General features: G+C 52.3%; 3 protein-coding genes across 3 annotated transcripts; 1 reads left to right on the forward strand and 2 right to left on the reverse strand.

Annotated features, from left to right (window-relative positions):
* Positions 1 to 2703: 2703 nt before the first annotated feature.
* On the reverse strand, positions 2704 to 9417 carry ZAR1 (zygote arrest 1; the record flags this gene model as incomplete). Its single annotated transcript, XM_079779015.1, has 4 exons — positions 2704 to 3160; positions 6622 to 6696; positions 6778 to 6870; positions 8491 to 9417. The coding sequence occupies 4 exons, from the start codon at positions 9415 to 9417 to the stop codon at positions 3017 to 3019; spliced, it is 1239 nt and encodes a 412-aa protein (XP_079635141.1). The 3' UTR covers positions 2704 to 3016.
* LOC307104224 (ATP synthase subunit f, mitochondrial-like) lies at positions 4835 to 5180 on the forward strand. Its single transcript, XM_079779031.1, has one exon. The coding sequence runs from the start codon at positions 4841 to 4843 to the stop codon at positions 5105 to 5107; it is 267 nt and encodes an 88-aa protein (XP_079635157.1). The 5' UTR covers positions 4835 to 4840; the 3' UTR covers positions 5108 to 5180.
* Positions 9418 to 10701: 1284 nt separating the features above from the next.
* Positions 10702 to 15851, reverse strand: SLC10A4 (solute carrier family 10 member 4; the record flags this gene model as incomplete). Its single annotated transcript, XM_079778721.1, has 3 exons — positions 10702 to 11214; positions 14220 to 14430; positions 15250 to 15851. The coding sequence occupies 3 exons, from the start codon at positions 15849 to 15851 to the stop codon at positions 10702 to 10704; spliced, it is 1326 nt and encodes a 441-aa protein (XP_079634847.1).
* Between the last annotated feature and the right edge of the window lie 344 nt (positions 15852 to 16195).

Here is a 16195-nt window from a genome sequence, read left to right on the forward strand (position 1 = left end):
ATAACCTCAACGGGAGGAAAGAAGATACCAGAATCAATGTAATTATAATTGTGTTTTATGCCTTTAAAAATTTTTTTCAGAGTAATACACTGTTGCTTTAGCAAATGTAGGAAATATGAAGAAAATTATTTCTTGACACCTACAGATCACAATAATCTGGAGTATTTCCTTCTAGCCTCTCCATCTCGCTCAAAAAATTCACATTTATAAATTTCTAATTGTATACATACAGCTCAATATCACCTGCTCATTGCTGGAATGTTATCACTGTAACTCTTTAAAAATTTTATTTCAGAAAGAGGAAGGGGGAGAGAGAGAAACATCATTGATTGGCTGCCTCCTGCACGCCCCCTACTGGGGATCGAGCCTGCAATCCCGGCACAAGCTCCTGATTTCCTGACCGGGAATCAAACCATGACCTCCTAGCTCATAGGTTGACATTCAACCACTGAATCACACACTAGCCAGGCATCACTGTAACTCATGAAAATGACATTTTGTGCCACTTGATTCAATGTCTGAATCCCCACTAAGTAAAACATAGTTTGATCCTTGCTTTCCTCAACTGTAAAATAGGATTAGCTGCTCTATTAGGAAAGTATAACTACCCATGTTACTAGCCAATGAATTTCTCTTAGGACCCAAAGCAGGTATCTTTCTACTGTTCCCCCGTTCATTCAGCAAATGCTTGAGAGCATACTGTACACCGCATGCATGCCGGATGAGTCAAATGAGTTTCCTATTCCTACCCTTGAATCAGTAACAGGTGTCAGAATGAAACAGCACCTTCAGCACCACCTAGGTTCTTGTCACTCATTCCTCTTTGACACCCGCCCCCCCACCACCATCATTTCATCTGATCTTTGCAGGCCGTCTTACTGATTTATAGGCATGCATTACACAGCCAGAGTGATTATTTCTTTTTAATGGTGAATCTGTTCGTCACTGTCCCTCCATAGCTTTAAAACCTTTCCGTAGATTCTCACCGATGACAGGTACCTGAGCAAAGTCAAAAAAGTGTTCCCAGTCTGGGCCTGCCAGTCTCCGACTGTCATGCCCATTCCTGTCCACAGTCTTCTACCACAGGCCTCCTGGCTTTCCCGCCACTGGGCACATGTTAGCTCAATCTGGGAAGTTTTTCCTTCCTCCCTTCACCTAATTCAGCTCAACCAAACCAGCCGAAGTGTCATTTTTAAAGCAAGCCCTCCCTAATCTGTCCAAGTCCGATCCCCTGTTTATTACCATGGCAGAACTTCTATTTTACTTTCTTTTTTTTTTTAATGCAAAAATGAATGGCCCTCTACCCCTCCATTAGGAACTCCGGAAGGGCAGAGGCCTCACCCGTGTTTTTCCACAGTAAGTGCAAAGCTGGCTCAACTGCTGGTTTCCTCACTTCAATTCCATAAGCAACACCTGGGGTGCTTGTTAAATGCTGCTTGAGCGATTCTGTGGGGGCAGAAGCCTGGGGATCTGCATTTTCACAAGCCACCTTCCTAAGTCCATAAGGATGCAAAGGGCCTTTCCCATCGCTCTAAGGCAGTGGTTCTCAACCTTCCTAATGCCGCGACCCTTTAATACAGTTCCTCATGTTGTGGTGACCCCCAACCATAAAATTATTTTCGTTGCTACTTCATAACTGTAATTTTGCTACTGTTAATGAATCGTAATGTAAATATCTGCTTTCCGATGGTCTTAGGCTCTACAGCAGCGGTTCTCAACCTGGGGGTTCTCAACCTGGGGGTCACCACAACATGAGGCACTGTATTAAAGGGTTGCGGCATTAGAAAGGTTGAGAACCACTGCTCTACGGGCTCCAGAAACCTCAAACTCATTTTAGGTTTTTATCCTAGATGTTAACAGGCCTGCTTTTATTTTTATAGCACCTCTAAGGTAGGAAGGGTTAACTTAAACGGGTTAGAAAATTGGAAAGAGGCACAATTAGCACCTGGTTCCTATCATGTGGCATCTGTAACCTTTAAGTCAATAGCCCTCAATTCCGTTGGCATTAGAATCCCCTGCCACGAACTGAAGTGCCGCCCCACCCCTCACCCCAGAGCTCTTTAACGGGGCCTCGGGCCTTGTGTTCTCCTGGGACTGGGGTGCAGTTAGAAGAGAATCCTTAGGTTAGAGGTGGCGAAAACACTTTCCAGTTACAGAACAGCAAGTCAATAAAAACAAAGGCTAAAGCTGTCTTTATCAACTCGCTTGAAAAAACCTTGACACTTAGGAGGCCTCATTATAAACCTGAAGTCCATTTAATGAGTTTAACATCTTAAGCTGCCTTTAGCAACCCTGTTCCAAGCCCCAACTGTGAGACTGATGATTAATAACGCAGTTTTGTTCACAGCATGCCTCTCTCCCGCTACTACCCCCCGAGTTTGTTACCTACTAGACTGAGGGCGCCAGGATGCACTGAAGTTCCCACCCACAGCTAGCCAGCCACTCAGGGTCACCCCAAATTGCCCCATACATCAGGATGGCTCGGCCTCCACCTCCTTCAGAAGCATGCTTATTCAATGGCTAGTTGGCTTCTCTTTATTCATGTCTTGCTTAGACGCTTCAGCCCTACACACGCACATTAAGCAGTAAGTCTCACATCTATGAGCCTCTCTTATATTTTTCTCCAGTGATGAGTATGCCTCAGAGCCTGGCTGCTCCATATGCAATCTATAATAATAAAAGTGTACTATGCTAATTAGACCGGACAGCCGAACGACCTTCCGGACCAAGCCAGGGCTGCCACGGCCAAGACCTTTGCACGAATTTTGTGCATCGGGCCTCTAGTGAACAAATAATAAACAGGACAGGCCCAGACGGTTAGCACAGGACAAGCTCTCCTAAAACTTTATTTTAAAAGACACGATTTTATGCAATTGTTTTGCAATACTTTTATTTAAAGGCTTTGTCAAGAAACACAGCCTTGCACGAGGAGGAGGCAAAAAGGAGAAGGGGCACGCAAAGCTCACTTGTCCGCTCCCCTAGCACACGGTCGGGAGGACTGGCTTTTTACATTCATTTAAATGATATATTTGAAGCTGAAAGTGCTGTCACAGGACAGGCGTTTGCCTTTGCATCTCCCACACAAATCTTGTCGATGGGGCCGTTTAGGGTCAATGTGGCGAAGTTTTATTGAGCAGGAGCATCTAGTCTGTTTACAACTCTGAAAAATCAAATGAGAAGTACGTTCAGAAGGTAGACCCTGGGTGACTTCCGAGAACTTCCAACGCTTTTTCCTCGCCCAAATGCTGCTTGAATGCACTCTAAGCAAGGCCCTGTGCTGATCTTGCCTGAATCCTTTCTAACAAGGACAGGGTTATGAATAGAGAGAGGTGCTTAACCATTTGTCGTGGTCCCATGTCACATAGGATTTAGTTTGGAATTGTTTTTGTTTTGTGTGTGTGGGTGTGTTTTTTTTTTTAAATATATTTCTTTATTGATTTCAGAGAGAAAGGGAAAGGGGGAGAGAGAGAGAAACATCAATGATGAGAATCATTGATGGGCTGCCTCCAGCACGTTCCCTACTGGGGATCGAGCCCGCAGCCAAGGCATGTGCCCCTGGCCGGAATCGAACCTGGGACCCTTCAGTCTGCAGGCCAATGCTCTATCCACTGAGCCAAACCAGCTAGGGCTGGAATTGTTTCTTTTGAAACAATTTTGTTACAGGAAGTCTTTTCCTGCACTTGAATGGTGAATAAGCAAGCTGGGGTGAGGAGATGAAAAACAAAAGAACTTTTAAATAAAAATAGAAGTACTGCAAAACAAGGAAAGCTTATATGGGAGGCTAGTGCCTAGTAGCAAGCCATGGCTCAGGCCTGGCATCAATGGCCTGGCCTCCCCACCCCACCCCACTGCAAGTGACCTCACACTGAGGCAGAAGGCCAAGCAGCAGCTGCTGGGCCAACAGCAGGGTCGTTAAGACCTCCTCCTTTAGAGCCTGACCTGACTCTGCCATGACCTCAGTGAGTCTAAACGGTTTGCCACACTCCTGGGGGACTTAGATTTCCTTCCAAACAAATGATTCTCCTTTTGCAAGCTCTCAGGCGAGACTGAACTTTAAAACCCCATGCTTAGCTCGGCCGGTGTGGGTCAGTGGTTGAGCGTCAACCTATGAACCAGGAGGTCACAGTTCAATTCCCAGTCAGGGCACATGCTCAATCCCCAATAAGGGGGTGGGGGGGGCAGGAGGCAACTGATCAATGATTCCCTCTCATCATGAATGTTTCCCCCTCTCTCTCTCCCTTCCTCTCTGAAGTCAATTTTTGTTTAATCCCATGCTTATACTAAACTAGAGGCCCGGTGCACGAAATTCGTGCATGGAGGGGGTCGTGTCCCTCAGCCCAGCCTGCACCCTCTCCAATCTGGGACCCCTCGAGGGATGTCCGACTGCCCTCTCACAATCCAGGACTGCTGGCTCCCAACTGATCACCTGCCTGCCTTCCTGATTGCCCCTAACCACTTCTGCCTGCCAGCCTGATCACCCCCTAACCACTCCGCTGCCAGCCTGATTGATGCCTAACTGCTCCCCAGCCAGCCTGTTTGCCCCCAACTTCCCTCCTCTGCTGGCCTGGTCACCCCTAACTGCCCTCCCCTGCAGGGTTGATCGCCTCCAACTGCCCTCCCTTGCAGGCCTGGTGCCTCCCAACTGCCCTCCCCTTCTGGCCATCTTGTGGTGACCATCTTGTGTCCACATGGGGGCAGGATCTTTGACCACATAGGGGCAGCTATATTGTGTGTTGCAGTGATGGTCAATCTGCATATTACTCTTATTAGATAGGATGCTTTAACTTGGGTATGTGCTTCATAAGAAGCATCTGGGAGAGCGGACACCCCGGTCTCCAAGATGGCGTCAGTCGTGCCATTGAAGGAGAAGAGACTGATGGAAGTCAAAATAGCGGAGCTGCCAAGCTGGATACTGATGCGGGATTTCACCCCTAAAGACATTGCTAGAGCATTTCAAAGAGGTTACCACAGGTATTACAACAAGTACATCGATGTGAAGAAAGGGGGCGCTGCTGGGGTTTCTATGGTGCTGGCAACTTATGTGTTTTTCAACTACTGCCATTCTTATAAGGAACTAAAACATGAGCAAGGAGGCAAGTACCACTGAAGAGGGCCCAGTGTGGACTCCGCATTCCTGACCATGACCTTTGCCCAGCACCTCTGAATCCTTTCATATTGTAATGTAACACCTAATAAAAGGTGGCTGATAAAAAAAATCCTATCTAATAAAGAGGGAATATGCTAATTGACCATCACTCCATCACAAAGATGGCTGCACCCACAGCTGAGGCCAAGTTCCCTTAAGTAGCCTTAATGAGCAATCAGCAGGGACCTGAGGCTACACCTTCCCCCACCCCATGGAGCTTGATAGGGGACCTCAGGCTACGCCTCCCACCCTGGCGTCAGGCTGGGGGACTTCAGGCCGCACCCCCCGCCCCAGTGCCAGGCCAGGGGAACTGAGGCTGCGCCCTCCCCCGCCCCCATGGGGTTTGACAGGGGACCTCAAGGTGCTCTTCCCATCCTGGTGCTGGGCTAGGGGACCTCAGGCTGCTCCCCCCGCCCCAGTGCCAGGCCGGGGGACCTGAGGCTGCGCCCCCCACCCAGCAGGGCTTGACGGGGGACCTCAAGGTGCACCCCCAGTGCTGGGTCGGGGGAACTCAGGCTGCGCCCTGCCCAGCAGGGCTTGACGGGGGACCTGAGGCTGCGCCCCCCTCCTGGTGCTGGGCCAGGGGACCTGAGGCTGTGCCCCCCCTGCCTGGTAGGGCTTGACGGGGGACCTCAGGCCATGCCCCCCACCCAGTAGGGCTTGACAGGGGATCTCAGGCCATGTTCCCCACCTGGCGGGGCTTGACGGAGGACCTCAAGGCACGTCCCCCACCCCGGTCTGGGCTGGGGGACCTCAGGCCACACACCCCATCCTGGCACCAGGCCAGGGGACCTGAGGCTACACCCCCTGTCCAGCAGGGCTTGACAAGGGTGGGACTGGCCGGGTCTGGATCTAGCCCAATGGGGGGGTCTGGCCGGATCTGGGTCTCATGCGATATTGAGGTGCATGTGGGTGGGCGGGGACTTGACTCTGGTGTGCCCCAGACTCTGACAGGAGGAAGGTTTTCATATACATTTTACTAATTTTCTTTCATCTCTGACACTTCTATTATAGAGAAAGGGCAAATAGCAATATTAAATTATTTCCTCTAATTAATCCCCTTTTAATGTGCACGAATTTCGTGCACCGGGTCACTAGTAAATAAATAAAAGAAGAAGAAGCATCTGGGCCAAGCAGCAACCTTTCCCACCCCGTGTTAGAACAGTATCCTATTTTTTTGAGTTTGCTTTCTCTTACATTAGACTGAGCAGTAGGTGAGGCAAATGTTCTTCCATATTGCAAGTGAGGTACTGGTCTCTAAAGAGGTTACCATGACCGAGATCTGCAAGGGCAGAAGGGAACTGACACTGAGGCCTGTTTACCAGTTGAGTATTATTCCGAACTCCTACCAAAAAAGCTGTCAAACTCCTGGAGGTCACTGGGAACCTAGCCTCTTTTAGGAACTATATTCAACAAACTACACCAAACCCTCTACCACTACCCAGTTCAGACAAAAACGCAAGCATTTGGCTTACCTGACAGGTGATGGCCTCCACTCGGTAAGGGTTGTAAGACTTCTGACAAGTCCTGCAGAACTGCTTAAAGTAAACCTGTGACGAGAGAGAGCAAACGTAAAGCAAACCCCTCTGGGCACCCCTGTCCGACAGAGGCCAGCTGTGGGGGGTGCTTACCTTGTTGGTGCCCTGCACACACCACACATAGGCGCTCTCCCATCGGATGTTGCAGTCCTTACAGTGATAATAGCCGTATTTCTGCTCCAGGAACTGAACAAAAGGACGCCAGAGTTTTAACCAACGTGACATTGAATTGTTACCCTTCATTTCAGAAGCGGAGGATCTATTTCATCCTTAAAATGGGCAGCTTCGTTCACATGGTGGAGGAAAGTAGGGGCAGGTTCGAATTAGGAAGGAATGAGGTGAGCGAATGGCCTAATTGAGCAGTTAGGCAAACAGTTTACGTGCCAGGTTAACTGGGTTCATAAAGCAAATTAATGGACAAGACTAACAAACATCCTAATCGGTGTTTTCCCTCAGGCAGGCAAGGGGAAAGCCAAACACCCAGGGTTCTCTGCACCTCGGGACCCTTTCGGAGGCCTCTGCAATTGGATAGGGATTTTAGAACACAGTCGTGGGTGGTTACACTGAAGAACAGGAGTTAGACTCCGAATCCTCAAGTACTTCCAGGTGTCCACCCAAGATGAAGCTCTCTAGGCTGCTAGTTCAATTCCCCCGAACAGTCGAGTAGGAATCCAACTGGTGGGTAAGCCATAGCTCATGTGTGACAAGAACAAAAGTACCACGGCCTTACTCTGAAGCTGTCTTCCCTCCCAGGGAGAAACCAGTTGCAAACAAGTCTTTGTAGTCAGGCCTTTCAAAGTGAAAGACATTTGGGAGAGCGCTCGGCAATTTCACAGGTGAGCAAACTGAAGTCCGGGAAGGTTACGAATTAAGATGCCTCCTAGTGCCTCAGGGGTTGAGAGTCTATGAACTAGGAGGTCATGGTTCGATTCCCGGTCAGGGCACATGCCCGGGTTGCAGTCCCTAGTAAGGGTGTACGGGAGGCAAACGATCAATGATTCCCATCACTGATGTTTGTCTCTCTCTCCATCTCCCTTCCTCTCTGAAATAAATATATATATATATATATAAAAGATGGCACATAGCCTGTGTATAAATTCTCGATTCACTCCTCCTCTCCTCCCCACCCCTCCCTGCTCCAACAGCCCTGGGTGGCCTCTTGTACCTACCATGCCTTCCTACTTCCCTGGGTTACAGCTGTCCTCAGTGCACTCCAGACCTTTGGGGTTCAGCTAGTGGGAACTGGCCCCGCTGGCCTGCCATACACAACAGCCCAAATGCTTCCGCACGGTTATGTTTCTGAGGGGAGGTGCTTTTTAGGAGCCAGTAAAGACCCTAAGGGAGGCCCTGCACTGGACGCTTTGGAAAACCCAGCAAGAATCAGGGGCAAGGTGAACAGCACCCCAGTAGTCGACTGCTGTGGCTTTTGCCATTAAATTAAGAAAAGTGGGTGGGATCCTTGGGAATCAGCTCTCCCGCCAGCAAGCCCACTTTCTGATGCCCCTCCCAGTACCCACCTAGATCGTCCACACCGGACAGCGTGCTCACAATGGCGTTTGGACAGCATATACGCCCAGAATACGACCGTTTAAGGGGCGTCTCCCTCTCCAACCTCGGTGCTGGCATTTCCCATCACAATCAGGCTACAATGAGGTTTACTCTGGGAGGAGGGTGGCGCCAGCGGCTGCGCAAAGGCCCCCGACGTCCCCGCGCCTAGGAAAGCCTGGCGCCTTCACGCGCCCGGAGCAGAACCAGGAGGAGACGCACCCCGGGGTCCCCGCGCCGCCGCCCGTCCCGCCGCCTCACCTGGAAGCGCAGGCGCTCCTTGCCCGGCTCCGGGCTCCGCGGCGGCGACCTCTCGCCCTCGCCGTCCTGGGCGCCCCCCACCGGCGGCGGCTGCTCCTCCGAGCTCCCGGACGCGCTCCGCGGGGCGGCCTCGCCTCCCCGGGCCTCCCGCGACGGCAGCCCCGGCGCGTCCGCCGACGGCTCCCAGCTGGCGCGCACCTCGGCGGCCTCCTCCTCCTCCTCCTCCTCCTCCTCCTGGGCCTGCGGCCGCTCGGGCGCCGCCCTCGCCGCCCGCTCTCCCCGCTCGGGGCCGCGGGGCCTCGGAGGGGGCGGCCCCCGCTCTCCAGCCGGCGCCGCGGCCTCGGCGCCTTCCAGGAAGGTGGTGACCCGGCGCGAGACCACGGGCGAGTACACGGCGACGGAGCGCGGGAAGCGCAGGAGGCGCGGGCCGCCGCCCGGGGGGCTGCCGGGCTCGGGCCCCGGGCGCGCGGGCTGCGGGGAGGCGGGGCCGCCCGCCGCGTCCTCGGGGCCGGGGGCCGGGGCGCCGGCGTCGCGGGGCCTGCGCGGCAGCGTGCGCCGCCCGAGCGAGCACTGCACCGACGCGTCGCGGCGCGGGTTCACCTGCACCGCCGCGTCCCGGCTGCCTGCCCGGCGGGGCCGCGGAGCCAGGCCGGGGCCCACCTGCGACAGGAGCGCCATGAGCTGTGCCCGCTGGAAGCTGTCGAAGTACTCGGCGGCCATCAGCTGCCCGTAGCCCGGGAGGGACGGCGGGGCCGCCCCGGCCAAGGCGGAGGCGGCGGGAGGGTGGTCCCCGGCGCGCGGCCGCCAGCCGCCCCCGCCCGCCAGGCCCTTGCCCCTGGCGGCGGGCGGGTAGAGGCAGGGGTACGGGTACGCGGCGCACGCGGAGTACATGTAGCCGTCCAGCGCCTCGTCCCCCAGGGAAGCCATGCGCGCGGCCCCGGCCGCTCCCGCCCGCCGCCGCGCCTTAAATAGGCGGCCGTGCGGGGGCGGCCGGGAGCCCGCCCCCCCGCCGCGCCTTCCCGCCACGCTCGGCCTCCGCGTCCCCGCCCCCCGGAGGTCCGCACAGACACCCTTAGATGCTCTGGAAGGAGGCTTCCTTTGCGATGCACACGCCCTGGTTTCTAGGTGAACTTGCCCTCGCGGAGGAGCACTCCCACCTGGATGCGCTGAGCCAGGTGGTCCCCATCCCTTGATTGTCCTCGGGGTCCGCACCCCGGGAGCCGAGGCGAGGCTGCCGCCTCCTGCCAGTGAGCAAACGCGAAGGCCTGGTTGGCTTACCTCTGACGGCAGGTTATAGGTTATTCTCGGGGCTGCTCCGAGAAGTCTGCCTTATGAAGCCTTTCATTACGTGTGGGAAGCGCTCCAGGTCACCCATGTCCAGGCTAATTGTCATCTCCTGGGGCTCGTGCTCCCACCCCCGCACACGCCCCACCTCAAACTCTTGAGTACCTTGAGGTACTAATGACTATTCTTTGGGGTAGACAGTAGTTCTACAAATTTCCTAATGTAATCATCTCTCCGAGAAGTAAATTAATTGGGGGAGAGGGGGGTGTTCACATAAATGCATTAGGCCAAGTCAGTCCCCAATTGAAAAAAAAAAATGCACTCTGTCCACCAGAAAAATGTTGTCTGTTCATCACCAAGAGATACCAGATCAAGTAACCAAATACGTTAATGTATTTTTTTTCTGATTTGAAACAGGTTTGACACTAAAATACTATATGTCATTGTTTAATTGACCTGCTTGGGGATTTTTCTAAATACAGGTCAAATTTCAACACTGTCAAGTATTCATAAGTTACGCTAGCACACTTTCTTCTTTACAATTACGTTAAACTCAACGATGCTTTACAAATATAGCTTGTTTTTACTCATATAAGATAGTGCACCAAAATCCTGCATTTCCCAAACCCCGTTTTCTGAGACAGTCATAGCAATTGGTTAATGGTTGAAACCAGAGCACACCCTTCACGTGTTCAGGCTTCACGCGCGCGTGCAGTCCCAGGTGCAAGTTGTAATACGACACGGACTTGTAATTGGTGGAAACGCTTGGTGAGTATACCAAGGCGGCCTTACAGCGGGAAGTTCAAAACGGTTACAAGTATGATATTGTGAACCAATTGCTATCCTTTAGGTAAACCACATACACTACCACAGACGATAAACATGAAGTTAAACTTCAGCAAGACACATCTCCTTGCGTCTCCAGGCTCAGAGAGCAGTCTGAGTGGTTTCCACCATCATTAAGCTCTCAGCGTTCACTGTGCCGTAGGACGTGTCTGCCATCTCCTCTTCTTTCAGTTTCTTGTAAGAAATATCTGTGTCTTCATCCTCATCGAGAGGATCTTGCTTGTGCAGTATTTCACTTCCGTACATTTTATATATTAGCACAAAAATCCCCGCTTCTGCAGACTGGAAAAGGGCATAGAGCAAGGGAAACATGTACATGCTCCCTATGAGTCGCGGTGGGAAGGCCAGTTTGAGGATGGCGGTGCAGAGCTGCACGTTCTGGCTGCCCGTTTCCAGGCAGACAGTCCTCTTGCAGTTGGGCGGGAGACGGAAGAGCGCGGCTAAGCCGTAGCCTGAGGCGTAGCCTGCTAGAGGCATAAAAATCGCTATCATGTAAACAGTGGCAGGAATACTCGCCAGCAGTTCGGGTCCTAACATAGTGCCGGTCATTATGAAAAGGACCACCAGTGTCACTAGCAGAGACCACAGGGAAACCTGGTGACAGAAAATGGATAAACAAGCCATTAAAAAAAAAAAAAGACAGTTGAAGGGGAATTCAGGCAAGGGACTCCCAGGCACTTGGAAGAAAAGACCCATCTAGTCTGACCTCCCACACAAAATGGAGATCTTTGCGGTCAAGTCCTTGACAGCGTATTCCTGAAGAAGGGCAGATGGCTGGGCCGGAGGCCTCCAAACCCACGTGGCACAGCTCTGATGGTCTGGAGGCCTGTTCTTATGTCTAGTGATCTAGTGACAATCTGCCTTCTATAACCACAAGCCATTGTCATGGACAGGCCCTCCGAAGCAACACGGACCACTCCACCTGCAAACACCTTCAGAAGTCTACAGTTACCCGGGGAAGCCTACTCCAGCACTGTCTCCAGGCTTCCGGCCTCCATCGCATAACTCTGTTTTGGAGTTTTTACTGTTCCGAGCACACGCTGGATTCGTGAATGCGCCTCTCACTAACAGAGCAGTTAGAAGGGAGCCCAATACACAGGTGTGGTCGGTCTGACGAATAGAGTGGACAAATGGACATTACTTTCCCTGAACAGGACCCCATCTTTTCCCTAAGAAATTAGTGCTGCTCTTACACATGAGGTAACAGGCTATTACAATGTTGGAAACCAAGTTGTGATATTTCTCACCTCCAAAATACTTTCTACCTCTGAGAACTGTTAGCAATATCAAAACAATTATTAACTCTCAGATTACGTAAGGGAGGAAATGTAAACACTAGATGTGAAGTAGTCATTGCAAATTTGCAGCTCCCCCTTTTTCATCTGTTCCTGAGAAACCTCCCACCAGTGAGTTTCTAGTGATGCTTCCAGGTTATTACAGTAAATGATTTTTTTTAAATTGATTTCAGAGAAGAAGGGAGAGGGAGAGAGAGAGAGAAGCATCAATGACGAGAGAGAATCATTGACTGGCTGGCTGCCTCCTGCACACCCGGGATCGAGCCCAAAACCCAGGCATGTGCCCTTGACTGGAACCGAACCTGGGACCCTTCAGTCCGCAGGCCGACGCTCTATCCACTGAGCCAAACCAGCTAGGGATAGTAAATGATTTTCAATATAAAACAACTCACTTATAAAAACATTGTGTCCTCTTGTAAAACATTTCACGCCCTCAAGTAAAACAGACTGTAAATAGCAAGGTAGACACCTAAAAATGCCTCTCCTATGCCCAGTCAGTGTGGCCTCAGCTGGTTGAGCGTCTTCCCAAAAATCAGGAGGTCGTTGGTTCGATTCCCAGTAGGGGCACATGCCCCGTTTCAGGCTGGACCCCCAGTAGGGGCATGCAGGAGGCAGCCGATTGATGTTTCTCTTTCATTGATGCTTCTTTCTCTCCCTTCCTCTATCTAAAATCAATAAAAACATTTTAAAAGATTTTCCTCTCCTAGTTCTTCAGATTGGGGGCTAGATTGTTTTTCTAAATGGTTGTTTCTGGTTCCCTGGACGTCTTGAAGGGAAACCCCTTAGGGGTGTGTGGGATTGGCATATATAGTACTTTATACTCTTAAAAAGTAGTTAAAATTTGTCTGGACTGATTAAAAGTCTACCCTAGAGGATGCTGAATAATAATTACATAAGATACTCATGCCACCAATGTACAATTGGCAGAAGCCAAACTTATAAATCAAAACTTAATATAAGTTTCAAAATGTGCCCACATCTAAAGCTTTGTTAGAAGCCCTAGCTGGTTTGGCTCAGTGGATAGAGCGTCGGCCTTCGGATTGAAGGGTCCCGGCTGGATTCCAGTCAAGGGCACATGCTGGGTTGCAGGCTCCATCCCCAGTAGGGGGCGTGCAGGAGGCAGCCAATCAATGATTCTCTCTCATCACTGATGTTTCTATTTTTCTCTCCCTCTCCCTTCCTCTCTGAAATCAATAAAAATATTTTTTAAAAAGAACCCTCTATATTTCATATTAATAAAAGTCCCTCTGTATAAACAGATTACTTTAGAAAATAAATTAATATAAGCAAAACACAAAAGTTGTCTTATTAAACCTAAATTGAAACATTGGAGAGACTCGTTTTCTCTCTCTAAAGGAATTTGCATGTGCATTTTACAATGACTAGTTCTGTATGGTACCAACCTCCTAAAATGAGAATGATGTTCGTTGTTTACTCTTATTTACTACTGTTACAGTTTTCAAAGAAAGCTTAATCTAGAAATATGTAAATATTTCCTCCAGTCACCTATTACAAAATCTCTCCTGCTACAAAAAGGACCAGGTTTTTTTTTAAAGCAGTATTGGAAATACTGCATAAAATAGTAGAAATCCCCATGCTTTCACTACCTTTAGAAATCATGAAGGATTGCAATGAGGAAGGAGAAAAACATAAATTTTTTAATGGCAATGTAGTCTGTATTATTTACCCATGACCTAATTTTATTTTTGTGCTTTAAAGTTCATATTTTGTGCATTCTGTTACATTGCCATGATGTAATTTTTAAATTACTTTTGGTCTTATTAATATCAACTTATTTTTAGAAAATTAATAAAACATTTTAAAGCAACTGTCTACAGAGTTTCTCAGAATTAGAGTTCCACCTTTAAAACACAGAGTAACACATTTCTAAAATACAGTACAAATTCTATTAGTAATGCATTTCTTCTGTACTGTACAAATTCTATTAAAATAATTTCATTTCACCTCCTTGTTTTGTAACACATGAGTGGTTAATGAAAAATGTTTCCATTTTATGCACTGCCATCCATTTCCCACATGATCTGTTTCCTCCTAGGAGTACTGAGTTCTCTTGTGCTGTTTTTAACTGAGCTGTGTCTTAAAGCTATAATTTCTGAAATTCAAAAGGGTGAAAGTTACCTTTGGGCATAAACTTTTTTTAAAAAAGTGTATCCATGCCAGGCCTGCCGAATCCTTGTCTTCCTCACCCCTCTTTCCCAAACTTCCTAGCATTTCCGCCCGCCCGCCCGGCTCAGGACCAAGGACTCCGAGCCTACCGAGTGTGGGAAGGAGGAGGGACCTCACCTTCACAATGTAGTCAGCCACCCGGTTGTATTTGTAGCGGATGAAGACGCCCAGCCCGATGGGGATGAGAGTGCTGCAGAGAGTCAGGGTGACCGCCCCGAGGGGCAGCAGCTGCACCAGGGGCGTGTTGATCCAGGCCCGGCTGTAGATCCACAGACACAGGGGCATCAGGGCCAGGGCCAGGAGCGTGGAGGAGATGGTCATGATGATGCTGCAGAACAGGGACGGAACCGAAGTCAGCCTGGGCTGCGGGCCAAAGGGCCCGTCTTGCACATGGGCAACCCTCTATCAGATAGAGTCTATCTTGAACACGGGGTCGAGGTCGAAGGGAAAGGGGGAGACTGCTCTTTCCCAGCTTGAGGCCTGGGGAGAACCTACTTCTTCCCAGGTGAGTGTCAAGAGAGCTGCAAGTCCGAGTCCAACTGCAATACGAACCGGGGGAAAATAAAAGCCCTCGGCACTGCTGCCCGGGCTCTGTGCAGCCTAGGGCGCTGGCTAGAGTCCGGGTAGTCCGGATGACTTTGAGGGCAAGGAACATCCTTTTTAAGCCTTCAAGGCACCGCGTTAGACACAGGAAAGCTGCTGCTTGCTACACGTTGGATTGAACTCGGTTACGTTGTCCTCTATAGGAGATTACTCTTCCCTGGGACCAAGCACCCTATTTGGTTGTGCATTTTCGGGGAGTCCTGGCCTCGGGCTTCCCAGTTCTCTTTGTCTTCCAGCGGCGAAGACCTGCGCTGACAGCCCAACCCTCGGGGAGGACGGGGAGGACGCCGCGGAGGAAACCCCCAGACCCTCCGCTCAGCTCGTCCCTGTCTAGATCTAAACCTCTCCCCCCCCCCACCCCTCCACCCCCCTCACACACACACACAACACCTCTGCCTTGACTTCCACATCTTCCTCCACCCTCTCCTCCCCGCTCCATGCCTCAGTCTCACCGCCTCTCGGTCCTCTGTCCTCGGGCTGGGGCCCTGGGCTGGAGACGCGGCTGGTGGGACGGGAAAGCTGCCCGAGGGACCCAGCCCCGTACCTGAGGTTCATGTCGCCGTCCACCAGCAGGGACATGAGGTTGGAGAGGTTGCCGCCGGGGCAGCAGCCGCACAGGAGCACGGCCACGGCGGCCACCTCGTCCAGCGAGCAGAGGAGCGCCAGCAGGAAGGCCAGCAGCGGCAGGAGGCCGAACTGGCAGAGCGCGGCCAGCAGCGCGCCCACCGGCCGCCGGACGTGCGCGCCGAAGTGGTTCACGTCCACGGTGCAGCCCAGGCCCAGCATGGTGATGCACAGGGCGGCGCCCACGAACACGTTCAGCCCGTGGCTCAGCGGCGTGTCCCAGAACGCGGGCTCGTGGGGGACCCAGGGCCGAGGGAACGGGGAAGCGCCCGCGCTGACCGCGCCGCCCGCGAAGCCGCCGGCCGTGGGCTCCGCGGTGGGAGAGGCGCCGGGGCTGAAACCGACGCTGGGACTCGGCCCGAGGCTGAGCCCGGGACTGGGGCTGGGGGCGGCGCTGGAGGCGGGGGCGACGGGGAAGTCGGGGCCCGGGCTCAGGCCGCTGGCGTTGGGGGGCAGCGTGTAGTTGTCCGGCTGCAGAGAGGACGGGGCGAGGAGCAGGGTGGTGTTGTCGCCGTCGGACATGGCGCTGTCGTCGGAGCCGGCGGGCTGGTCCTGCCCGCGCGGTGGATGTCTGTTCCGCTGCAGCCGCGCGCGCGCTGCTCTCCGTCCCTCGGTCGCCGCCGCGGTCCGTCGGTCCGTCGGTCTGTCTGCAAGCCTCGGCCGTGCGCCTCTGACGTCTCCGCGGCGTCGGGTGCGGCGGGTCGGGCTGCGGCTCCGGTGCGGCCGACGCCCGCGGGCGGGCACTCGGAGCGCAGCCCCCGAGGGCGAACCCAATCGCTGCGCCCCCGCGCCCCGCAGGCCCCGCCTCGCCGCCGAGTCCCTCCTTTTAATCACCAGTAAGTGGTTCTGTTCGAGTGTAGCCAGGG

This window comes from Cnephaeus nilssonii, assembly GCF_951640355.1.
Source record: "Cnephaeus nilssonii genome assembly, chromosome: 1".
Classification (NCBI taxonomy): Eukaryota; Metazoa; Chordata; class Mammalia; order Chiroptera; family Vespertilionidae; genus Cnephaeus; species Cnephaeus nilssonii.